Source organism: Phyllostomus discolor, chromosome 1, assembly GCF_004126475.2.
Source record: "Phyllostomus discolor isolate MPI-MPIP mPhyDis1 chromosome 1, mPhyDis1.pri.v3, whole genome shotgun sequence".
Classification (NCBI taxonomy): Eukaryota; Metazoa; Chordata; class Mammalia; order Chiroptera; family Phyllostomidae; genus Phyllostomus; species Phyllostomus discolor.
This window is the reverse complement of record NC_040903.2, coordinates 180,415,219-180,441,738: the sequence shown is the minus strand read 5'-3', so window position 1 is coordinate 180,441,738 and position 26,520 is coordinate 180,415,219. Positions and strand designations below refer to the sequence as shown.

General features: G+C 37.1%; 1 protein-coding gene and 1 long non-coding RNA gene across 10 annotated transcripts in view; one reads left to right on the top strand and one right to left on the bottom strand.

Moving 5' to 3' along the window:
* Positions 1 to 25,909, top strand: part of FERMT2 (fermitin family member 2) — a 77,292-nt gene extending 51,383 nt beyond the window's left edge. For 4 of the 9 annotated variants that reach the window (XM_036010117.1, XM_036010115.1, XM_036010114.1 and 1 more), the window contains exons 5-18: positions 4,745 to 4,777; positions 5,095 to 5,320; positions 5,431 to 5,533; positions 7,151 to 7,258; positions 10,692 to 10,826; positions 11,518 to 11,567; positions 13,022 to 13,146; positions 19,181 to 19,287; positions 19,454 to 19,675; positions 21,648 to 21,671; positions 22,208 to 22,228; positions 22,821 to 22,945; positions 23,287 to 23,428; positions 24,633 to 25,909. In XM_036010117.1, the coding sequence (XP_035866010.1) occupies positions 4,745 to 4,777; positions 5,095 to 5,320; positions 5,431 to 5,533; positions 7,151 to 7,258; positions 10,692 to 10,826; positions 11,518 to 11,567; positions 13,022 to 13,146; positions 19,181 to 19,287; positions 19,454 to 19,675; positions 21,648 to 21,671; positions 22,208 to 22,228; positions 22,821 to 22,945; positions 23,287 to 23,428; positions 24,633 to 24,806 (1,595 nt within the window). In that variant the 3' untranslated portion in view covers positions 24,807 to 25,909. The remainder of the gene's footprint in view (positions 1 to 4,744; positions 4,778 to 5,094; positions 5,321 to 5,430; positions 5,534 to 7,150; positions 7,259 to 10,691; positions 10,827 to 11,517; positions 11,568 to 13,021; positions 13,147 to 19,180; positions 19,288 to 19,453; positions 19,676 to 21,647; positions 21,672 to 22,207; positions 22,229 to 22,820; positions 22,946 to 23,286; positions 23,429 to 24,632) is intronic. The other 5 variants (XM_036010118.1, XM_036010120.1, XM_028505678.2 and 2 more) reach the window with 5 other exon arrangements.
* LOC118496914 lies at positions 8,626 to 11,084 on the bottom strand. The gene is made up of 2 exons (XR_004899471.1): positions 10,874 to 11,084; positions 8,626 to 9,064 (listed from the first exon to the last, which is right to left on the bottom strand). It is a non-coding gene; the product is annotated as an uncharacterized LOC118496914 (long non-coding RNA).
* Positions 25,910 to 26,520: the final 611 nt, after the last annotated feature.

Sequence of the window (26,520 nt, the reverse complement as noted above, 5' to 3'; positions counted from 1 at the left end):
TTGATGCAGATTCATTGCTCTGCTCTCTTGGTCATTTTGAATGTGATGACCACGCAGTGCACATGCTCACTCAGTGGTGTCCCCCAGTGACTGGTACAGTGAAGTCATCATTGTTCACGCACGTGCATTCCAGTCCACTCTCCTTGGCTGCCAGGTTACATCTGTTGTGCACACCGTTCTTGTTATATTAACAACAGTTAGGCTTTTTCTGGACAGATCTCGTATACATACATGTCTAGTTTTATTTTTTACGTCAGTGAGAGCCTAATATGTATTTTATATTCTGCAATTTGTGTTTTTTCACTGAACAGTGTATTTTAGTGATCCTTCTGTGTCAGAGTAGAGAGATTTCCCTGGTTTTTAAATGGCTTCAAAGAGCTGAAAAGAAATATTTTATTTTCATGCTCACCTCTTAAAAGTCATAAAAACAATCAAATAGGAAAAATAAATGTATAGCTTCAGAGTTTTCCATGTAGAAAAACTGTTTCTCTGCCTAGGGGGTACCTAATTTTTCTATCAAATATACTCCATAATGTTTCCAAAGTTCGTATGTACTCCAAAAGAGGGTAAAAATGATGCTTTTACTCTCTTATCAACAATATATGAAAATGCCCTTTTTTCCTACATTCTGCCATTAATAATGATGTAACTCTTTATGCTGATATGACAAGAAGTATTTTGGAATTACTTTACTTTCTAGTTCCTTGATAAGCACAGGTGTGAATAATATGTCAGATGTTTACTAACCATTCCTGTTCTGTTAATTTTCAAATCGTGGAAATGATTTTGTTCATTTTTTAATTTATGTTTTTGGTTTTTAGTGTCATTAATCATTTGCTATATTAGATATTTTCCCTATACTGGGATTTTGTTTTGAATTTCATTTGTGTGTGTTTTTTTATTACACTAAAGTTGTACATTTTTATGTAGTCAAATATACTGTTTACTTTTTAATACTGGGTTTTCACTCTTGCTTAAGAAAATCTTTACAAATATAGGTAGTTCTTGCCAAGATGGAGGCGTATGTAGAAGCCCTTCACTTCCTCACACAACCAAAAGGATGATAGCAACCAATTTAAAATCAATAAACAACCAGAAGCACCAGAAAATCAAACTGCATGTAACTCCGACACCCAAGGAATTAAAGTAAAAATCAACCAGAATAACCAGACCAGTAAGGCAGCGGACCACATGGGTGTGGCTGATTTAAGGGGAAACTGAGACTTGGAGTTGGATATGGACTACGGTGGTTGCCCCAGTGGGAGAAACTCCAAGTCTCAAACAAGAGTCCCTTGAAAAGTGCACTAGAGGCAAGCTGCATTGTTCCCTCTCTGGCCCCTCACCCATAGGCAGCACATAGCACAGCAAAGAGTGTTGGTCTGCCTGTGAATACCTAAGACCCCGCCCCATTACAACTTATCAGGGGTGCCAAGACAAAGAAATATGGCCCAAATGAAAGAACAGAGCAAAACCTCAGAAAGAGAACTGAGTGATGAGGAGATAGCCAACCTATCGATGGAGAATTTAAAGCTCTGCTCATCAAAATGCTCACAGAACTGATTGAGGTTGGTTGACAAATGAAAAACCAAATGAAAGATACCCAAAATGAAATAAAGCACAATATTCAGGGAACTAACAATGACAGGAAGGAAACCAGGACTCAACAATTCGAAACAAAAAGAATAAACAAACATCCAACTGGAACAGAATGAAGAAACAAGTATTCAAAAAATGAAGAGAGGCTGAGGAATCTCTGGGGCAACCTGAAATGTTCCAATATCCAAATTATAGGGGTGCCAGAAGGAGAACAACAGCAAGAAATTAAAAACTTATTTGAACAAATAATGAAGGTAAACTTACCCAGTCTGGTGAAATAGACTTTTAGGAAGCCCGGAAAGTCCCAAAGAAGTTGGACCCAAAGAGGAACACATCAAGGCACATCATCATTAAGTTACCCAAGATTAAAGGTAAAGAGAATCCTAAAAGCAGCAAGATGAAAGGAGAGTGCCCATAAGGCTATTAGCTGATTTCTTAAAAGAAACCTTACAGGCAAGAAGGGGCTGGAAAGAAGTATTCCAAGTCATGAAACAAGGACCTACATCTAAGATTACTCTATCTAGCAAAGCTTTCATTTAGAATGGAAAGGGAGATAAAGTGCTTCCCAGATAAGTCAAGTTAAAGGAGTTCATCCTCACCAAGCCCTTATTACATGAAATGTTAAAGGGACTTATCTAAGAAAAAGAAGATAAAAATATGAATAGTAAAATGACATCTATCAACTATCAAATACAACTATCAACAAATGAACCTAAAAGAAAAGAAAAAATCAACAAAAACAAAGCAAACAACTAGAACAGGAACAGAGTCAGAGAAATGGACATCACATGGAGGGATTTTGGTGGGGAGGGGAAGGGAGGAATGGGGGGAAAGGTACAGGGAAGAAGCATAATTAGTAGGTGTAAAATAGGGAGAGAGAAAAAATGGTATAGGAAACAGAGGACTCAAAGAACTTGTATGTATGACCCATGGACATGAACTAAGGGGTGGGGGAATGATGGAGGGTTGGAGAGGCAAGGGGGAAGGGGATAAAGGGAAAAAATGGGAAAACTGTAATAACATAATCAATAAAATACTTAAAATCTTTACAAATATAAAAAGTATATCTTTTAATACTGTCATAATTTTATATTGGTAATGTTTTAACATCTGTAATGTCAATATTTATAATTTTTAATTCACCTGTAACTTGGTATGAAATAGGTATTTTTATGAAAATTTTTCTGAAATGTATTAAAATACTTTAGTACTTTCTTTAAAACATATAGCAGAATATAAACATACTAAGTTGTGAGGAAGATTATTCTATGTTAACATAGCAGTACTCTCTGGAGCTAATGGGTTATGTACAGATTTTAAATATCTGTAACAGATGGCCCGAGAATGTAGTTCTCTCTGAACTCCTTATTTCACCTCATAGTTTTCATAGTTTTAAGTTATTTTCTATAGAATTCAGCAAACTCCTATTATGTTGCTAATTATATTTCTTCATCTAACCTTGTATTAGTTTTCTCCTTCAAATGTTTTAAGTTGGGCAATCAGGAATACAAGCTAGTTGGGATTCTTACTGAACTGAGGTTTAAAAGGAGTTTAAAATGCATAGACCCTCTGAACTAGTGATGCTGTTAGAAATGGGAAATAAGCACAGGAGTGTTTATCAGAAACTTTTGCAACAACAGTGGTGACGTCAGTAACTAAACAAGTCAGTGCCTGCCACTGGGAGTGGCAGTGTGTATAACTGCGATCAGGCTGGCTGATTGATAGCTTGGCTCTGCAACCTAAGTGTTGACGTTGGACAAATTGTTGAATGTCTTTGTGCCTCACTTTCTTCCTCTAAAATGAGGTTAATAAGATAATTGGGAACTACAAATGAGTTATTACCATAGCGTGCCTAACAATATAAGAATAAATAGTAACAATGAAGTGATCGAATATGAAGTGTACAAAGTATTGAAAATTGATAGGAAAGAGATTTGAGTTAGAGGCTGGTTCTATTAAGTGTGTGATTTAGGGGAATGTATTTTGTGTTTTAGAAACTTCATAAAGAAAATGATCAATTCTAACTTTATTCAAGTGCCCTTGGTAGTTTCAAGTTCTAGCTTTTAAAGCTACAAAATAATATCACAATGTTCTCTAAAGGCCTAAAAAGGAGAGTTCTCAGCTTACTTTGTTGCTTATTGAAGTTTAACAATGTTCAGATTCTACAAGTTGCTTTAGAACACATATTAGGGACATCAAATCAGATAGCCTGTAGCTAGCAAGAGGTTTTTTTAAAAATTGTGTTCTCTTCTCAGATTAGGTCATGACAACTGCAAAAATCTCTAGCATTACCACCACTTTTTAATAGGAAATTGTTTCTATCCTTGTGTGGGCAGAAGTTAGGAAAGAGGAGAGATTTCTAAGCATTCCTAAACCAGGTAAAGGAAGGAGCTGCCATTCTCTTTCCATCATCCATTAAACAGTATGATACCCATTCACACTCTTTCTAAAAATTATGATTAAAGTCAAGATAAATTAACAGAAATGTGATTTTGAAGGAGAGGTGCTCTTATTGTCACTCTGAACTTTTTTTAAAAAGTCTTAATCTAATCTTAATTTTTGCAGTTTAAATGATAGAGGATGTATCATAAATTGACTAATTCAACAGGTCTTTATTTATGTAGCTTTTACTATACACCTAGCTCTTTAAAACGGAGGTTTCAGAAGCTTTAAAAAAGTATCACTTCAAAGTTTTCATTGTAAAATGTACTTTTGTTAGCCTCTTTCCCGGGCAAGACTTTGTTTACTTTTAATATTTTATTTGTAAATCTGTTGGAACCAGTTTACTCATTGAGAAAACATTAACATAGTTATTTTCTTAGTTTATGTGAACTTACATTGAGCTGTCTTAAAACATGGTATGGTTTTCAAAGGGCGATAAATAGCCATGTTTGTTACTAGACACCTGACTAGAGCACAGCTTCATTCTTTTGAATTGGACAGAAAAGTTATTTTACTTAGATTATAGCTTCTAAGGTTTTTTTAACTCTTAAATCCACTTGAAATACGAACTTCAGTTTATGATTCACACTTAGGAAAAACCTGTTTTTTCCTTTTCCTGTTTCCTTTTCATTTTCATTCTTTTGTTTCTGTCTTCTATTATTGCCTTTCCTTTACCTTCTGAATTCCTTTCTTTCCTTTCCTATAGGCACTGATGTTCTTTACATTGGCCCTCTGAAAGGTGAGCCTTGCCACAACTGAAAACAAAATGTGTTGGTCTGCTTTAGCTATATCCTTATCTTCTAATTCTTTTGCACTGATTTTATCTCCAGAATTTCCACCAACCTGCCTTGTTATTGTATGATCTAATGTTATACAAATGGAGTATTAAAAGTTAATTTCACATGTTTTCACGATAGGTAAAGTAATGAAGTGAGCTTTCTTCCAGAATGACATTTGAGTTTTACAATGTACTTTTATATCATTAATAGCATGTGTTATTGAAAACTAAGATTCTCTACTTCATACTTACTACCTATTTTTCATGTTGTTTATTAGGAAGTATATATTCAAGCCCGGGACTTTATAGTAAAACAATGACCCCCACATACGACGCTCATGATGGAAGCCCCTTGTCACCGACTTCTGCATGGTTCGGTGACAGTGCATTGTCAGAAGGCAATCCTGGTATACTTGCTGTCAGTCAGCCAATCACATCGCCAGAAATCTTGGCAAAAATGTTCAAGCCTCAGGCTCTTCTTGACAAAGCAAAAATCAACCAAGGGTAAGTTTCAAAATACAGATACAATTGAAGAATTTCTTATCCAATTAGAAGTAGAAATAGTTTACCAAATCTGTCTTGCTTTATTCCACTGCTCTTGTTACCTTGTCCAGGTGGCTTGATTCCTCAAGATCTCTCATGGAACAAGATGTGAAGGAAAATGAGGCCTTGCTACTCCGATTCAAGTATTACAGCTTTTTTGATTTGAATCCAAAGGTACCAAGGGTTTAGAGGAATCTCTTCTTTTGTTTCCTTTTTGTTTTGTTCATTTGGATGTTTGGTTTTTTGGAAGTTGGTGGGGTAAGAAATTGTAAATAGCAAGTCTTGAATCATAAAAACCCAAAGCAATAGACAAAGGCATCTGTATTTTAAGTAAGTGGATTGTTTTAGTAAGTTGTGAACATAACTAAACTTTTTTGATTTGCATATCAAAGGCACTAATTTGGTAAGAGACATGGAATTGGTAAAGTTAGTTTTTGGATTTTTTTCATACCTCTCTTCATCTGTACTTTAGGTAAAAGAAAAGTTTCTGAAAGATTACCTTTTCAATTACTTTGATTTCTACTTATATACCAAAACATACTGCTTTAAAAAATTTTTTAAAGTCTACAGGTCTTCCTGTCTTATAGCCAAACATTGTAATATGTTTTTACTATCAAATGATTGCTACTGAAGTACTTTGTTTTCCGGATAATATTTAAGTTTATTATAAAAATATGGAATGTTTTATTCCAGAAAAAATATGGCACACAGATTTGGGTCTTTTGCTTCCCTATCATCAGTAGGGGGAGAAGTCTCAACTACCATCTCATCTTTTTCATGTCTAGGTTATAGTCTAGATTTTAATGTATATAGTTAGCATTTTTAGTAAGTACTTAAATAATTCATTATACAACAGTAAAATATATAGTAGAACCATTAAAATCATTGTAGTTCCAAGGGGAAGGGTTTGGAGCAGGTAACAAGTATAAAGGACACGTGGACAATAACAAGGGGGGCTGTGGAAACGGGAGGGAGGTGGGTAGAGCTGGAGGGGTGGGCTGGGATGGGAGTAGAAGGCAGAAAACTGTACTTGAACAACAATTAAAATAAAAATTTTTAAAAATGTAAAAAGAAAATCATTGTAGTTCCTTTTCAGGCCATAACATACCTGATTTTAGTAAAACCAAAAAGGCTTTGGGAATGTAAGTACATTTGCTGAGGGCAGGAAAGAGAGTTATGTATTTTGTTAACATTCTAAGATTTTATTAATACATTAGTATTGTTTTTTTAATATAAATGAGTAGAATTCAATAACATAAATAAATCTTTTCTGTAAGACTATATGCACCCTCTATTTTGGATTCTTCAAATAATTCCTGTGTCTAAGGATCTGCTACTTTGTCTGGGTATGTTTTTACACACTGAGCAAGATGTTCCTGAAATAATTAATTTACTCTCTGATCATGACATTTTAGTGTGGCAAGTTGCAATAATAATACAGAAGAACAATCAGTTCTGCCTTACTTTAATGTCTTCACGTTAGATTCCTTGTGTTAAGGACTAATAATATCTTATGGTTATTTCCCTAGAAAACAACATACCGAATCTGTTTCTGATATTGAAGAATAGTCTTTTGGCATATGTCATTGTCATTTTTAATGGAAAATTAAATGTAGATATATATTCAACCCCATAGGTATATTTCTTATTGCATATTTGATAATAAAATCCCATAAAAATTATGCATATTAATTTTTTCTTACAAAGTTTTAAAGTGAATATTCAAAGTTTTATAACTTTTTATTATTAAAAGTGATGTATTATAAAAGAACTGTGTCTCTTTTGCTGCAGTATGATGCAATCAGGATCAATCAGCTTTATGAGCAGGCCAAGTGGGCTATTCTCCTAGAAGAAATTGAATGCACGGAAGAAGAAATGATGATGTTTGCAGCCTTGCAGGTAGTGAAGAGTACTGGTAAATGGGACTTTAGGGGGGAAGAGGATATGGGATTATTTTTAAATAGTGAAGTGGCATAGTAATCCAGTAGCATTTTAATAGTGTTTGCTTTTTTGCTGTGCAGGAAGTGAATAGATACTTAGGAAGGTAAAATACATATATGACTTGTATTTAATCTTTTGTCTCATCTAAGAATTTAGTTAGTATATTTAATAGTTACTTTTCTGTGTCCTACAGGAGAAAAATTATCCTCTCACCCCCAGATATATATTACCTGTTTGCTTTTCCTTTCGAAACAGTCTGTATTAAAAATAAGATTTCTAAAATGAAGCTTACTCGCATAATTTCATAAGCAGTTGTGGTTGATAATATTTGTAAAATGGGCTATGGCAGAAACAATACCCTTCATGAAGATAAAATTTTAAGAAACTAGTGGAACTGACCATGAATATCAATAGGTTTTTAGAAAGATAATCCTTAAGAAGTAGGTAGCTAATGTTTCATTATCATTGAGCATATTTTCATATGTCTATTGGCCATATGTATGTCCTCTTTGGAGAAGGGTCTATTCAGGTCCTTTGCCCATTTTTTAATTGGGTTGTTTTGGTTTTTTTGTTTGTTTGTTTGTTTTTGGTGTTCTTTTCTAAGTACTTTATAAATTTTGGATATTAACACCTTATCAGATGTATTGCAAATATGTTTTTCCCGTTTTGTGAATTGTCTTATTTTTTTTGTTTTTGTTTGTTTTGTTGGGTTTTTTGCTGTGCAAAACTTTTTAGAGTTTGATATAGCCCTATTTATTTTTTTTCTTTTGTTTCCCTTGCCTGGGGAAATATATCTGATAAAATACTGCTATGAAAAATGTCTGAGATTTTGCTGTCTATGTTTTCTTCTATGATTTTTATGGTTTCAGAGCTGACATTTAAGTCTTCAATCAATTTTGAATTTATTCTTGTGTGTAATGCAAGGAGGTGGTCTAGTTTCATTTTTCTGCATGTATCTATCTGTCCAATTTTCCCAACACCATTTATTGAATAAACTTTGTTTAGCCCATTGTATGTGCTTGCTTCCTCTGTTAAATATTAATTGACTGTGAAGGTGTGGGTTTGCTTCTGAGCTCTCTATTCTGTTCCATTGATCTATGTATCTGTTTTTATGTCAGTACCATGCTGTTTCAGAGGAACAAGTTTATTGCAAGTCCCTCACTTGGTTATGACTTTCCACCTGTACCTTGCTCTTAGAATATGGGCTTGTAATTTTTCAGTGAGAGTTTTGCCAATGAAAGAATGATACATGTAAAATATATATGGGGAAACCCACAGATTTTCATTGTAGGTTATTTCTCTTTATCTTTATTGCACATTTTAAAAAAAGCCAACATAACAGTGATAAGCACATAGTAGGTGTTCAAAAAAGTATTTGTTGAGTGAATATACACTCATATTGTCACAGAAATGGGATTATTCTGCAGCTTCCCCCGACCCAGTGTACAGTAGATAATCCATTTCAGCGCAGTAAAAAATACCTAGAAATTATGGATTTTAATTTGGGGAGACTGCATGTCCTTAAGCACAGTGCTCCTGAACCACTTTAGATTCTAGATTTAATGAAGAATTTTGTATTACAAATCCCTTCAGTTAGAAGCCTTCCCAGAGACTCACCTGAAGGCCCTAGGTAGCCATCCAGTATCAGAAGGGGGAGACTTTGAAAGCATGACAAAGAGGTAGATGCCTACTATTTTTTATTTCAGATACCCTGTACTCTAGACTGTTCTCCCTGGGGCTTCTGGTTCCTTGTGTAAAATAAATCTATGGTAGTAAAAAAAAAAGTAATTCATAATAAGAAGCTGTGGATAAGAAAATAAAGTAGAAAAGTTGGTAACACTGTTTTTAAAGCATTTAACTCTAGGACCTTTTACATCAGAATCACCCAAGGAAGTTAGTAAATATGCAGATTCCAGGGTGGACCCCAGAGTTGCTGAATCAAAATCCCTGGGAGTAAACCTAAGAATCTATTTCTTAACCAGCTCTCCACATGATTCTTAATATACTCTGACATTTGAGGCCACTGCCTGTGACAGCCTCAACCTACCTTATTCTCCATTGATTTGTGGAAGTTCGTACCACTGTAAGGATCTCTTTTCAGCACAACTGAAGGCATAACTACAGACTTTTCATTACTAATTCACTAAATCTTAAAACACAGAGGAACACTGAAAATTGGCCTCAGATTACTTCATTAAATGTTCTCATGAATAGATTATATTCAGTGAATATAGTTCAGAAATTTGGAGTACTATTTAGTGCTTTGAAGAGTACGTGATTTAATAGTTCTGTTTATCATTGTATAAAGCCTCTCTGTGGTTTACCATTAAAATCTAATTGACAGTTAATATTTGTTCTAAGTCACGTACCTAAGTGTATTTAAAATGGTGACTACTTAATCTATATCCAGAGATTTTTCTGTTTATATAAAGTAGTTATCAGTGCTTATGCATGTATATATGTAGTCACCTGTAACCACTTATCATTCTCATGTAACACTATAAACATCTCCCTCAGGGCATGTTTTCAGCATTGAATTGAGGAATGGGGGAAATGCACCTTTAGCTTTCAACATGACACTGACAACTAACCTTCTGGGTAATAGTAGAATTATAAAGTAATCAGTGTTAATCCATTTCTACAAATGACCTTATACATATTCTTCTCATTCAGTATTTATTGGTCCCAGGCCCTGTTCTAGACATAGGCAATAAATAGTGCAGTAGAGGACAGGGGAACATCAAAATATCTCTGTGTAGAGTTTAGTGGAGGATGTGTTTATCACTAGGGCCTAGGACCTTCCAAACTAGGAATTTATTTGTATATGCCCCAATACTTTCTTCGTTTGGACACGTGTTTATTAGCAGACTTAGGACATTGATTTCAGGTGCCATCACCTTTATTTTCCTATCGTTCTAGTTCCAGGACACTTTTATCTTTTCACATTAGGTGATGAAAACCATTTACTATAGATGTAGATAACAATCTCATTAGAACATTTATTTTTTAAAAAATATATATCTTATTGATTATGATATTACAGTTGTCCTTTTTTTCCTCCCCTTTATTCCGCTCCACCCCATGTCACCAGCATTCCCCCTCCCTAGTTCATGCTCTCAGTCGTACATATGACTTCTTTGGCTTCTCCATTTCCTCTACTACTCTTAACTCCTTCCTCCCCTGTCTATTTTATACCTACCATTTATGCTTCTTATCCCCTGTACCTTTCCCCCCATTCTCCCTCCCCCTTCCCGCTGATAACCCTCCATGTGATCTCCACTTCTGTGATTCTGTTCCTGTTCTAGTTGTTAGCTTAGTTGTTTTTGTTTTACGTTCAGTTGTTGATAGTTGTGAGTTAGAACAGTCATTTGAATAACATTTCTGGTTTCAGTATCATATCAATAAGCTGTCGATCATGACATCAGAGAATCATTTGAACAACAGTGACAAAGAAGTTGATGAAGTTGATGCTGCCCTTTCAGACCTGGAGATTACTTTGGAAGGGGGTAAAACGTCAACAATTCTGGTAGGGTGAACCTTTTGTCTACTAATTTACTTTGAATTGATGCTTACCTTTTTGTCGATTTAGGTTGTCATGAAGTATTTGGGGGATATAGAGAAATATCTACGGCTTTAGAGAATTCAGACATCAGTTTTTTAGAAACTTTAAAAATTAATATTGTTCTAGTCTCTAGTGCCTCCAACACAGTAAAGACACGTCTCCTGATACTGTGCACGCTGTCTTACAACTGGTAGTGGAGCGCTCCTGGAGAGGAAAAGTTAATCTTGAGTCATGGTAAAATCCATTTAGTGGTCTCCGAATTTGGTGTATTACAAAAAGAAGAGAGAAATGGATCTTAGGAAAAATTTTAAATGCTTAGTTTTATGATTCTGAAGCTTAGAAATTAGTTATTATAGAAGATGCATTTAACTTGGGGTTGTTATGATTTACAAAATTTCCATATGCAGATACAAACAGTTTCAGCTGGTATTAACAGTGTATTCTTGTGTGTTGTATAAATTGCCATTTTGATCAAATGTTATGACATTTTTGCCTTTTTATGACATTTTGTACTATATGACCACATAATACAATTGTACCTTTACAGTCTTCATAATCTGTATTTTAGGTAAGTAAGCTGGCTTGATGTCAGATAGCAGATACTAGAGTTTTTATTTCATGAAAATAAGAAAAAATGATTAAATTATTTCCCCAGGGTGACATCACTTCAATTCCTGAACTTGCTGACTATATTAAAGTTTTCAAGTAAGTACAAAAAATGTAGGGATTCCAAATACTAATGAATAATAAGTTTCAGTCTTACAGTTTTGTTGACATTATTGAAATTTACTGTAAATTTGGCAAATGATCTGTAAAAGCACTTACCAATTAGATGAACACTAAATTAAAATGAGGGGAAATAACCATTTATTACCAAATTAAAATCACAATACTCTTTGTTTTAGCTAGTAATCATTTTTCTTGAGGAAGGGGAAAGAAAAGACTATAGCCTAGATTGCATCACAGTCAGTGTGAGCGGCCTGCCTGGGGGAGGCCTGGCGCGTAATGAACTCTAACTGCCAGCGGTTATCGCCTTGTTCAGAGCTCCAGATTCCTTTGAATTCTATCCATTTGTTCATGAAACATTTTATAATCAAGGTTCCAGTGTATGTTATGTAGACTTTTAACAATTAGTCCAGTCGTATTTCACAGAATCACAAGAGCTAGGCATTAAGGCAGAGAGGGGAAAGAGGAAAGGAGGTGATGTGGAGTGTAATACACAAAGCCATTATGGAATAACCTGTTTACTGTAGCTAAAGATAAAACAGCTCAACATACATAACATTTCTGAAATAAGGGCATGATTTCAGATGCTGCTGCCTCCCCACCCCCTTTCTTCCCTACTTATACACATTTTTCATCTACTTGTACCTTTATTTACTCTCCCTTGTGACTGCTCTTTGTAATGTCTGACATTGGAGTGGCCAGTTAAAGTCACCATTGAGGCCCTGGCTGGCGTAGCTCAGTGGATTGAGCATGGGCTGGGAACCAAAGTGTCCCAGGTTCAATTCCCAGCCAGGGTACATTCCTGGGTTGCAGGCCATAACCCCCAGCAACCGCACATTGATGTTTCTCTCTCTCTCTCTCTCTCTCTCTCTCTCCCTCCCTTCCCTCTCTAAAAAAAATAAATAAATAAAATCTTAAAAATAAAGAAAAAATTATCTGTTAAAAAAAAAAGTCACCATTGAAATACCTCCCTGAGAGAGATACACTTACCTCACTTTAGTCATGCCAGGTAAGTTGTGGTTCAGAGAGGCTCCAAAGACAGCCCTACAGACATCTGTGAATCTGTGGGTAATTATGGGACCTAGGAAATTTCCAGTTCCTGACATTTACTCCACCTCTCTTCCTGTCCTTTCCATGTGACCTGGTTGTAATACCGATGGCTGCAACTGACAGAAATACTGGAATGTTGGCCCTGCTCTGCTGTGTTTCTCCTCTGCCCATTCGCTGTTTGTGAGATCTTCCAGAGTAGACTGGGAAGGAAGGGGCAAATTCAATACTAGTACCACTGAATATAATACATTGGCCAAAGGGAACTGAATTCAGCAGATATGAAACTTGGCCTGAGACTTTTAACATTGTTAAACTTGTTAAAACAAAAAACATTGATAGTTATTTCAAAAGTGGTTTTTCTCTTAATTCTATTTGACACATAGGCCAAAAAAGCTGACTCTAAAAGGTTATAAGCAGTATTGGTGCACCTTTAAAGATACATCTATTTCTTGCTACAAAAGCAAAGAAGAATCCAGCGGCACACCAGCTCATCAGATGAACCTGAGAGGTAAGTAAGGGAAACCATGGAATGGCCAGTGTTGATGGTAAAATATCTATCAGCTAACATTCAATAAACTTCACTTTACTGGGAGGGAAGGTTTTTCAGCCGTTTCTACACTTCTTTAGGTTCTTTTCCATGTTTAGTTCTTATCTTAGACTTACCTTAGACTACTGCACTTGGTTCTTCACATTGCTCCTTCACCTCTTTCATCTGATAAATGGACTGATTCAGGTGGTAGGAGAATTTCCTCTCCAGGTTCAACTGCTACTTCTCCAGCTGGAGAGACATCCTGCTTGCCTCCTATTGTGACTTCTCTGTGGTTTGTAGTTTGATGAGCCTCCATTTGTGATACTCGCTGAAACTACCTGGTGGACTTCCAGTTCAGATACCACTTCCTCTAGGAAGCCGTACCCCTGCGACATACTCCAGATAAACCCATCACAAGTCGTAAATGCATTTAATAACACCTGACCTACTGAACATCATAGCTTTTCTTAGCCTACCTTCAATGTGCTCTGAACACAATGCCCCCTTCTCCGCCTGGCTCCCAAAACCTGACAACACAGTACACTGTAGAGTACCAGTGGTTTGCCCCAGTGATCATGTGGCTGACTGGGAGCTGCAGCCCTGCGCAACATCGTGACAGGTGTACTGCATGTCACTAGCTTGGGAAAAGATCAAAATTTCAGATCTGAAGTACAGTTTCTATTGGACACATGTCACTTTCACACCATCGTAAAGTCAGAAAATTCTAAGTTGAGCCATTGTAAGTTAGGGACCCGTCTATAAACCTTGGCACCCTGCATGCTCCGTAAAGGAGGCAGTAGCTTGGCTCTTCACTGTTCCACACTCGCTTCACTGTGGCTTCCCTTACAGCAAAGGCTAGTAAACTAAAAATACGTTTTTCAGACTCATTTCTAGATTCTAGTCAGATGCATTCACAGGAGACTTGAATTCCCAGCTGAGTTAAAGGGCTGAAGAGGCAGAATTGAGAAAGGAGTGGGGTTCTTCCAGGTTCTGGAGCTACAGCTGCGCTGGCCGTCTCCTGGGTTCCCAGCCACTTAGTTGTCGTGAAGGGTGCACCTCCCTGGTAGGCCTGTTGTGGTGTTTAGGGAATAATTCCTGTCAGCCCAGCCTACCTCCTTTGGGTTACATTTTACATGTACATTTATTATTTGTAAAACATTTTGGACAAACGTACCAAAGAAAAAGGTCCCCTAACTCATTTCACGAAAATTATTCCCAAAATAATTTCACCTATCACTTAAAATGCAGAGGTGTTTTTCCTGATCTTTTTTCTTAGTACATTGCACATTAGGGTGTTTTAATGTATTTCCAAAACATTTCCAGATTTCTGCTTTGTCTGCCTAGTAGTCATCTGAACTGCTTCATAGTTATACACATTGTGAAAAAGAGAAAACCTCTGTTCTGGGGAGAAGATAGCTGTGTTCAAGTGTTGGAATTCTGTAATTTTCCTAAAACTTTTAATTAGTCTCACTGTCTTTCTCAGTCACAAGAGTGTAACTTTGGGTATCTACCAGTATTTGTTACTCAGAGTCCGATTTAGCTTTCTTCTTGCTTACCTCCTAAATTGCCCAGGATCAGCTCAGATTCACCACTCCCGACAGACTAGATCTGTCTTTCGGCGTCTGTCCTTTCCGTCCCTATTATATCCTTAACCTTCTGCCTTGAATGAGTGAGAAGTCAGGTCCTGGACGGAGAACAACTGCACAAGGTGTTCTCATTCCACTTCTGGATCCTCCCAGAGGAGCACTTTTCTGGCACATCACACTGAGGAAGGTAAACACTAGCTTAAGAATCAAATGGCCAAGATTCTGCCCTGCCATAAACAAGCCCTGTGATTTTGGAAAAATAGTCCATTTGGACCTCAGTATCTTCCTCTGAGACGTGAATCTGTTGGACTAGAGGCTGTAAGGCCCCTTAAGAGATTGAAATGCAAAGTTCTAAAAAAAATTCAGTTTAGTAAATGTAATTGAACTCCTGTGCCACAAACTACTAGGTACTAGAGACATAAGCAAAAACAAATAATAGTCTCAGCCCTCAAGATGTTAAGAGCATGTTGGGAAGATAAACAATTACAATTTAGGCAATAATAATATTTTAAAAATTCAGCAATGGGCCAAAGGAGCAAGGGAGTAATGGTGCTGTATCATTTAGTCTTCAGTAATGGCGGGGAAAATTAGGGGAGTCTGCATAGGGGAAATGCTGTCGGACTCAGGACCCAAAAGAAAGCTGAGATATGGGAAAGAAAGGAGAGTTGGTAAAAGAGCCTTCCAGGCAGAGAGCCTGGTGTACAAAAAATGCCTGGAGAAAAGCATCAGCAACCACAAACGGTCCTGTGCTGCTGGAATGCAGAATTTAATCAGAAGGATGGATACTTCCTTAATAGCTGTTGAATCTGGTTCCTGCTAACATGAGAGGAGTAGCAGAGGATGTTGGCAAGAATTTGTGGATAAAAATATTGAGATAACTTTATAAACTGGCAGCAGTAAAGTGCCACCAAAAAATTACTAACATGAAAATGACAGAACCCATCATATTTTTAGAACCTGGCTACAGTTTAGAGGAGTAATTTCAGACAGTGATAGGGATCCAGATTAAGGTTATCAATATGGATGAAGAAAGGGTATAAATTCAGTAGAGTGGAGGAGGTTCAGTCAGTAGACTGAGTGATTAATTTGGATGGGTTTAGAAGAAAAGGACTTGTTTCTGGCTTATACAGTTAGGTGGATAGTGTGTTCCTGAGACTGGGAATAGATAAGAGCTGAGTTTGGGGAGAAAGATGAATTTACTTTTGGGATATTTTAAATTTGAGGTACTTGTGGGATATCTACCTGGACATACCATCTGTAGGCCATTTGATCATGGGAGAGATCCACGTTACAGATACTGATACAGTAGCACTAAGCATTAATGGTAAATGTACCCACTGGAGTGATTGTCTATTATGTGAGAAAGCTAAGAACAGAACCCTGCAGAAGGTTCGTGTTTAAGGGACAGAGCATATTAGAGGAAGAAAAGCTTGTAAAGGAAACAAAAAAGGTATGTAGGAAGATATAAACATTATATATGATGGAAGCTAAGATAAAAAGTTATTTCAAAAAGCACAGAATAACTCAGCATCAAATGCTACAGAAAAGTTCCTTGGCTGGTGTGGCTCAGTGAATTGAGTCCTGGTCTGGGAACCTAAAGGTCACCGGTTTGATACTGGTTGTTGGGGCACATGCCTAGACTGTGGGCCAGGTCCCCAGTTGTGGGCATGTGAGAGGCAACTGATTGATGTTTCTCTCACACATCACTGTTTCTCCTCTTCTCTTTTCCCTCCTTTTCCCTCTCTGTAAAAAAATAAATCTTGTTTAAAAGTTACCCAGTTCTTCATGTTTAAAAAAAAAAAAGCTACAGAAAAGTAATATTGTGAAGCCTCCACAGGATTTAGCCACATCGAGGTGGTCAGTGGCCTTGATTCAGAACAGATTCAGCAGATTTCAGGGGCATTTTGAGTGAGAGTTAAAAATACAGTCATTGAGAAGTAAATAGGAAACAAAGATGGCTCTTTAATGGGCGTTGTCTATGACAAGCAAGGAGGACAGAGGGCAGTAACAAGACAGGTATAAAGAGAGGCATTTTGTGGTTTAAGACGGGAGCAAGTCAAGGAAGTTAAGTGCTGATGGAAAGGTCACAGTGGAAAGAAACCCGCCCGGGAGAGGGAGAGGACCTCTGATGAGCAAGGTTCCAGGGACGGTAGAACACTCGATGCACTTAGAGAGGGGCGCCTTAGCAGGGATACGCCTCTCTGCTGTGTGGAAGCGAGGGCAGCGAGGTTGATCTGGTACCGTGGCAGGAAACTTGGGATACTTCATTCCTGGTGGCTTTTCATATACCTGGAAAAATAGGTGAGGTTGTCCCCTGAGAGTTTGTGGTAGAAGAGGCCTGAGAAGAGTGAGGTAGACATTTTTGAGAATGTCTGTGAACACAGGGCTGCAGGTGTCAGGGGCTGGGTTGAGGCTAGAATCCCTGAATTTTTAATGAACCTGTCTCTGCTCAGTTTTGTGTTTTTCCCCCTCCCTTCTTGGAGTGCTCAACAGCCTGAGTATAGGCAAATAAAAGATAAGAGGGTTGCATTGAACCAGGGTAAAGGTTTTGCTAAGTATGTATAATGGAAGGACAATAAGTTTAGGGAACCGAAGGTGCTACCTGGTGAATGGCATCCAGGCCAGACTGGGGAGAAGGAATGAAATTGAAAACGCATTGCTGGTGGGGAGAAAGTTGAGGGATCACAGGATAGATAGCGTCCCCCAAAGAGTATGAAGAGAGTTAGGACTGAAGATTGTGATCCAAATGGGCTGTTTGCATTGATCAGTTCGGAGAAGCAGTACCTGGGTTACAAGGAAGTCCAGCATCTCGCCACGGAGCTGTGGGACGGAGGTGGCGCGGAGTGGGTGTTGTCTGAGGCGTGGCCCGGTGAGTGCCTCTTTGCCCACACTAGCACCCGAGTCACCACTCACGCTGTCACTCCCTTTTTAATTTTCTTGGCATTTTACTTTTTAAAAGGCCTAATTAATGGAATTTTTCAGAAGATGTCTATATTCAAACTTCTCTTTGTTTTAACATTACATGTTAACCCATTGCCGTACAACTTCCTCAGAGTTTCTAATGCTTGTTTAGAGGGAGTTAAATGCTGTAGCTATTTATATGTAGTAAATATTTTAAAAAATAAAGACGGGGAGAAAGTCCACCAAATGTTAGGAGTTGCTTCTGGAGAGAAATGGAGTATCCCCTTTATCTAAAATGGCATTTCTATGCGAAGGAAAAAAGGACAGTTTTAACATCTGTTCTTCTGTGGTAGACGTATAGAGGTTGATGACTGTGTTCTTTGTACTCTGTGCCAAGAGAAGTTGCTCCAGTGCAAAGAGCAAAGCAGTGGCAAGCCCTGCTCGCAGTTCACATTTGTCATTATAGAGCCTCCTGGATGATCTTAAGACACATTGAGGGTGACATGAACTAAGTACAGACAGTTGGAATACCCTTCAGCGAACTTTGACATGTACGTTATCTTACTTATCCTTATAGCATCCCTATGGGGCAGAGTTTAAAGTTCGGAAATTTGGGTTTAGCAGTATTAAATAAATTGGGCATAATTATTAAGCGGTAGAGAAAGGTCTGGAACCCAAATCTGTCTGATGGTAAAGCTTTTCTTCATTATATTATACTGGTTACTGCATAAACCATTGCTTCATTATGTAACTGGGTATATGTTCAATAATTCTGTTTTCTTCTGGAAAGCTACCATGCCTTTTTTTTTTTTTAGAGAGGAAAGGGGGGGGGGGGAGGAAGGAACATCAATGTGCGGTTGCTGGGGGTTATGGCCTGCAACCCAGGAATGTACCCTGGCTGGGAATCGAACCTGGGACACTTTAGTTCCCAGCCTGCGCTCAATCCACTGAGCCACGCCAGCCAGGGCCCATGCCTTTTTTTAAAAGATTTTATTTATGTATTTTTAGAGAGGAGGGAAGCGAGAGAGAAAGAAGGAAAGAAACATCAATTGGCTGCCTCTTACAGGCCCCCCATATAGGACTCTTACAAACTGGCTAATCCTCCTCACACACTTTTTTAAGGCATATTAAGTCATTTATTTTAACAAAAACACACAAGTTAGAATTTGATTAATAGAAAGATATTTTTAAATCCTTATATATTAAGAAACTTAAAAATCCCAAATAACTTAATATTCAAAGATCTGGATAATATTAAAGCAGTACCTATCAAAACTTGTGGTGCAAGTTGTGGTTTTGGTAATATCCTTTCAACAGGACCCCTTCCTTCACTTAGTCCAGTTTTGTGAATTGCAAGGGCCACAACCTCTGTGCCATTAATCACCTCTCCTCTCCCATAGATCTCTGACTCTTTGCTCCACACCAAGCAAAATCACTGGGTGTAAAGAAAATGAGGGATCTCTTTATTGACTTGGGGTTTCTTAAAAGTAAATTTGACCATTTTAATAATTGATTTTTTATTACAGGATGTGAAGTCACTCCAGATGTAAACATTTCAGGCCAAAAATTTAACATTAAACTCCTGATTCCAGTTGCAGAGGGCATGAATGAAATCTGGCTTCGTTGTGACAATGTAAGTTTTCCAGTTAAAAGTAAACCTCAGATGTGGGGGGTGGAGGGGTTGTAAAAAAAAGTAACCTTCAATTTTTCTTTAATCCCTTAGGGAATTAGGCAGTCATCCTTATATTTTATACTCAAAGGACCCATTGAATTCATACCTCCATATTTCTTTTCAACAGGAAAAACAGTATGCCCACTGGATGGCAGCCTGCAGATTAGCCTCCAAGGGCAAGACCATGGCGGACAGTTCTTATAACCTAGAAGTTCAGAATATTCTTTCCTTTCTGAAGATGCAGCATTTAAATCCAGATCCTCAGTTAATACCAGAGCAGATCACAACTGATATAAATCCCGAATGTTTGGTGTCCCCACGCTATCTAAAAAAGTACAAGAACAAGCAGGTACTTGATTCATTTTATTTCCTTTACTCTTTTCTGCTGGTTTGTTTTACAATTTTGTACACATATTTTAAATTTAGGTTCCTCCCTTTAAAACTTTTTAGTCTTAATTGGTAGTCTTAATTTCATATCAGGTGATTAGAATATAAAATAAATAAATAGCCTTCAGTCAGTTTAAATTGGCCATTTAAAAAACAACCATCGTGTTAATAGATGGATATAATGAGGTAGAAGAGCTGGGAGTATATTTATTCTAAACAACTTGAGTAAAACCATTCTGTTAACTGGGGGTGTTCATTCAGGGAATTAAATGTGGTCTTCATGCTTTGTGTTCCTTTATGCAGTTTTATTCACTTCCCCAAAAATCTGTATTGACTCTTCTTGCTGTTGAAATGGAGTTTTCCAGCTTTGGAAATAAATTTTACAATGGTAGAAATAGCCTACATTTTAACGTTATCTTTTCTTAACATTAACAGTCAAAACCTAACCAAGATTTGCGTAATGTGACAGAATTTGGTGAATTCTCATTGAAATTCACCACCTTTGTTTACTCTGTTTAGAATCCTTTCCTGGAAATTAATACTATAAAAGGATTGCTGTGTAGGAAAATGGATCTCCGGTGCAACATGGAAGGTTTTCGCAGGGGAATTTCACTTGGGATAACCCCTAGTGTTGTCTGCACCAAACATCCTGCCATAAAAGGAAAATGCTTCTTCAGTTTGGGGTGTGGGGAGACGACCTTTAAAATAAACATTTTATTTTTATCTAGTTTCATTTTGATCTTTAAAGAATAATCTTAAAGCATTGAAGAGGCCCAGTGAAATACCGAGGGCACTTAGTAATCCTTAATTTTAAATATAATGCTTATCATACGAGTCTGACATCACTTAAGCAGAAGTCTACAGTGTTCAGCATCAGTCACCAAAGTAGTTGTGTTTAAGTTTCTGAGGCTGTGTAAGCTGCATGGAAGTTACTCCCCCCACAGCCACACAATGTGGGAGTAGTGAGGAATGAAGGAAATGCTGCCCTGGGGAGCTTTGTGGAATGTAGATTGTAAGTTAAAGTGAATCAAATACTAATTTATTTAGTTTTATTCTTAGTAATTTCATTTAAAGATTATTTGAAAAAAAGAAAGGATTCATATGCCTTCAAAGGCAGTGAATAAATTCAAATCTTAGTGATCTTATTTTCACTATCAAGTATTATGAAAAAAGATATTAAAGTATAACTGAAAATGGCCAAATGTTGGTTTAGCTGTCAGAGAAAGGTGTTTGTATTTCAGAAACTTTCAAAATGGTAGTTTTCACTTTAAAAAGTTCTCAACTAAACTATCAACTGTACATTCTCTTGAGGACAGAGACAGTGAGTGTTTGACTGCCCTGAACAGGCGGGATGGCAGCAGTGTGCGGCCCCTGGCTAAGGCTCCTCCTGGCCTGTCTTCCACAGGGACCTTTTCTCAAATGCACATTCCTTTTTAATCCTCCTTTCCCTAATTAGACTTACACATGTTCCCAGAAGGTAGACTCCAGGTATTGCCCTCACGCCTAGTAAGTGCTGATCGGGGAAAGTGCGGTTGCAGTTGTGTGTCAGGTGCTGTGCTGGTGGTTGGCCGTAGTGCGCAGTGATTATCCGTTCGCTGTGTCACCCGGTGGCATGTCCAGGGGTCAGTCAGGGAGATGTGTAGGCCTGGTGCCATTTGTCCCCACCGGGGCATGAGCACGTGGTTTTCCTTTGGGTCCATCAGTGTAGCCTTTGTCATGTTAAATGTACTTGAATTCCTCAAAGCTCCATGTTAAATTAATTAAACTTGCCATGGATATTTTCACATGAATGTGACCCCCAAGCTGGATTTTACATTTTAAAGAAAGGAGTTTTTCCATGTTTTATCTATGTTAATCCAAATTGAAATGGACTAATATGTTTATAGCCACCAGTCCTAGTGTAGCGTATGGCATCTCTTTATTTTCCCTTCCAGGAAAAAGGATGCAAAAAACAGATGGTAATTGAGGGGTTTGCTTTTCCTGTGTAATTAAAAGAAACAGTATGGTCATTGCACTTATTTTATGCCTTCAACCTATTTCTGAAAAGCAGTGCATGAATCATACTATCTGACTTAATCTGAGATAATATTGAAGGCTTTTAAATATTAAATTTGATTTTACTACTAAAATAATTAGCTCTACCCTAATCAGTAAGAACCTGGTACATGAAGGGGAAAGGGGGTATTTGCTCTTTTTATTTCCTCCCTCAACCTTCCACCCTTATTAGTTTTAGTAACACTTAACAATCTAAAACAATATGGAGTGTTTTCTCAATATTCTAAATGGAAATAATCACTGCTTCCTCATTTTCATTTTCATGCTTGCATTTACTTTGCTTGGTTTCCACCTAAAGTAATTTTTTGCATGGTTTTTGGCTAGAATTTTGGTTTGCAGGTTACCGCAACTTTTTCTTTGCTTCATTGCCGGGGTTTTTTTCTGATTGCCTTTTTTTTCTTTCTGCTTCCTTTTCTTTTCCTCGCATTGCCATCTGCAGCCAGGCTATATAAGAGATTTGGTAAGTTCTCCATATTTACCAAAAAAGAAAGGAGATAAATAAAACATTTTAAAGCCCTAGCTACAATCTCCTCTCATGGATTAATTTCCTTCCACTCCTTGTGGGAGTAGCCTTCCCAAAGTGAGTATAATTTAAATTAAAATTTAACTTTTGTAATGATTCCCTTAGAAAAATTTAAAATTATGGTAATAAATATTTCTGCTAGAAACTTGTTTTCTAGGTAGTCATTTTGATCATATATCGTGATGCTAAATTTAAAACGTACCATGTATATGAGGATTAGAACATGCTGTTCTATAATAGAAGTATCGTAGATGTGTATACTGGAATATGTGTCAAGAATGGCAGCTCTGTACTCCCAGTAGTACTTTTTGTTTCTTGATATATGCAAACTGAAATTAAGAAATACGTAAAGGTTTATTTTGAGAGGTCATTTTACCAAAATTCCCAAATGTAACTTTCTAATTCCAACTCTTGCAACATACAATTTGGGGGTGGGACATATAATTCAATTTTTCGATCTTTTGTCTTGAGTCTACCATGAAAGAGTAATGTCTCGGTAAAAATGATGTTGATGTTCCATCATATTTAGATAACAGCAAGAATTTTGGAGGCCCATCAGAATGTAGCTCAAATGAGCCTGATTGAGGCCAAGATGAGATTTATTCAAGCGTGGCAGTCCTTGCCGGAATTTGGCATCACTCACTTCATTGCAAGGTCAGTGGTTCCATCCAGCACCTGTGTGTAAACCTTAATCTGCGCCTCACCACTTCATCTGCTTCATGTAATTAGAAATCAAACATTTAAAGCTACTAATTGAGACCCCATTAACCTAGTTCACAGTAATATTTCAAGATTGTTAGAAAGTATTTTCTATACATGTAATTTTTACATTAAAAATTCAAAATGATTGCATTTCTGTTTTTACTTGTATAAGTAAGGCTAGCACTTTCTTTTAGAGCTAAAGAGAACACCTCTTAAAGAAAAAACAGACCAGCAGGTCCTCCCACCCCTGAGATGTTTTTAAACATTTATTTACTGTGTTTTTAATGCTACAGGTTCCAAGGGGGCAAAAAAGAAGAACTTATTGGAATTGCATACAACAGACTGATTAGGATGGATGCCAGCACAGGAGATGCAATCAAAACGTGGCGTTTCAGTAACATGAAACAGTGGAATGTAAATTGGGAAATAAAAATGGTAAGCTATAACAATACTACTTGAATACTGTTAAAAATTAGTAAATTAAGAATAAAAATCGCTATAAATTCTGAAGATTGTTTTGTATCATTACCTCTTAAAGTATAAAACATGGTTATTCACTTCCTACTTTGAAATTCTAAGTATTAGAATTATTAAAATTCAAGAACAGCCCTGGATGGGTGGCTCAGTTGTTGGAGGATCGTCCTGATGCGCCCAAGTTGCAGGTTCGATGCCTGGTCAGGGCACATGCAAGAATCAACCAGTGAATGCGTAGATGGGTGGAACAGCAACTCAATCTGTCTCTCCTCCTTCCCTCCCTCCTCCCTCCCTCCCCCTAAAATCAATAAATAAAACAAAATTTTAACTTAAAAAAATGTTAAGAATATATTGATATACTTAGAATATTGTTGTCTTTCAATAATAGATAAATCCCTTCCACTCACAGTAACAGCTCCTGTTTATTAAATGCCTACTTAGTGCTAGGCATGGCAGTAGGTGTTTTACATTTGAACCCTACTTCCAAACGTCACCGCAGCTTTGTGAGTTAGATGGATTACCCCTACCCTACAATTGAGGACACTAAAGTGTAGAGGCCTGAGGGCTGTCATTGTCCGAGGTCACACACGTAGTAATAGAATTGATTCAAACTGAGATGTTTAGGGCTCTAAAACCTAATACTGCTGCATATCATGCCGCCCCTAGCCTTGGAGTGTACATGAATGTCATTTAAAATAAACAGTCTTTTACTAATTACTCATGTGTTTTAAGATCACTAGGTTTGTTGTATCAATTCCTGTTACTTCATTAGACTCTCGTATTTCTGAAATATTTAAACATGATACCTAAAGGTTAAATATCTAAAGCAAATAGTAAATTAAACACAGGAAGTAGGTTTTCTCCCAGGACTCGAGGAGGGACATTCTCATTAATTGAATCACCAGAGACCATTTGGGAACTTAATGACCTAAACCCCTCGTCTTCCTTTTCAGAACGAGAAAACTAAAAAGGAGTTGGGGAGGGGCTGGTAATTTTGACTTATTCTTTTGGTCTGGAGCCTTTATTAAGTTTAGGATTAGAAAAGAATATTTGAGGATCAAGTATTTTGTGATTGGGCAGAACTTAAATAGCACCGCAGCTTCGCTTGGACCCACCCACCTGGTGGAGGTTTCCTGGACCCAACAGTTCTCTGTCTTTGTTCCAGGTCACTGTGGAGTTTGCGGATGAAGTGCGACTGTCCTTCATTTGTACTGAAGTGGACTGCAAAGTGGTTCATGAATTCATTGGTGGCTACATATTTCTCTCAACACGGGCAAAAGACCAAAACGAGAGTCTAGATGAAGAGATGTTCTATAAACTTACCAGTGGTTGGGTGTGAATAGAAGAACTGTGTAATGAAACTCCATGGCCATAACAATATTTAACTTTAAAAGCTGTTGTTTCTTATATGCTGCTTAATAAAGTAAGCTTGAAATTTATCATTTTATCATGAAAACTTTTTTGCCTTACCAGACCAGTTAATATGTGCACTAACAAGCACGACTATTAATCTGCTATTATGATACAGTATATGAACTTGAAGACGGCACACATTCCTTAGGGCAAGATTCGAAAACTGAAGTAGTGGGCAAATCAGGAGCAAACCGTCACTGATTTAAGCTAGCCAAACTAAGAAACTCAAGCCATCTATTTTATAGCTATCCAGGGCTTAAACTATATGAAGTCTATTTATCATGTTTAATGCATGTATTTTAATGTATGTTTAATTTGACCTTGTATTTTTAAATATATCCTACTTAACTCTGATAGACATTTGAATCCCTCCACCCCAATAAAATAAGGCCTACGAAAGATGCCTCAATGTTTAATAATGTAATTGTTTTAACCTTGAAGGAAAATGTTGTTAATCTGTTATGCTTGGTTTGTCTGTTTTTGTCTTTGAATAAGCATGTATGTATATGGTCTTGTATTTTTATTTTTACACTATATGTATTACAACACCTAGTATTCACCAGCATATTCACTGTCTGCCTAAAATATGCAACTTTTGCATTACAATATGAAGTAAAGGTCTATGAAGTATGCATTTTGTGTAACTAATGTACAAACACAAATTTTATAAAATTGTACAGTTTTTAAAAAAATTACAACTAGCAAACAGCTTAGATATGTAGCATCTTTACATTAATTAAATGCTTTTAAATGTATAATTAATGTGCAGTTTTAATATCTGCTAAATTAAGAATGACTTCAATATAGTTGTGATTTGCCACGATGCCCTTAACTCCACTGCCTGGACTGGCCGTACCCTAGTCTGCTGCGCTGTTACAATCCGCATTGGTGCTAGTCAAAGACTTCCTAGCTCACACAGCCCGTAAGGGTGCCAGGGAGGGGCGGGGTACCAGTATTGTCCAATAATCCATGGTTTAAAGACTGTATAAATGCATTTTATTTTAAATAAAAGCAGAATCTTTTATTTAATGTTTCTTTATGTACTTCTTGTTTTTATGGTTTACATAACATTAACTTTGTAGAAATGTAGAAATTAACTTTTGCCTTCTGGAAGTACTTTGCCTACATCCTGTGTTATGAGAAACAATTTTCTACTATTCTAAAGTGTTAATAGATATACTTATCTCTGAGATATTGGGTTGGCCAAATGATTCATTTGGTTTTTCCCCTGAGAAGACTCTAGTAGTGCTTACTGGTCTTTAACTTCATTTGAAACAGTTTTGTTACTGTATTGTGACAGGTGTCGTAACAGCTTGCCTTTTTAAAAAAATTATCAAAATCGGTGAATTTTCATTTAGCCATATTAATATTAAAGGTGGAGGAACATAACATTTTCAGCATATTATGCTTTGTTTCAAGAAAGGTAAAGTGCAAAAAAAAAAGACTGGTGCAGGATATGGGGAAGGTGCCGTGACTGACAGAACGTCTCTAAAGTGGTTTGTGAGGTTTTGTGCTGGAGATTTGTCGCTGGACGATCCTCCACGGTCAGGTGGACCAGTTGGAGTTGATAGGGATTCAAATTAAGACATTAATTGAGAACAATCAGAATTCTACCACACAGGAGGTAGCCGATATACTAA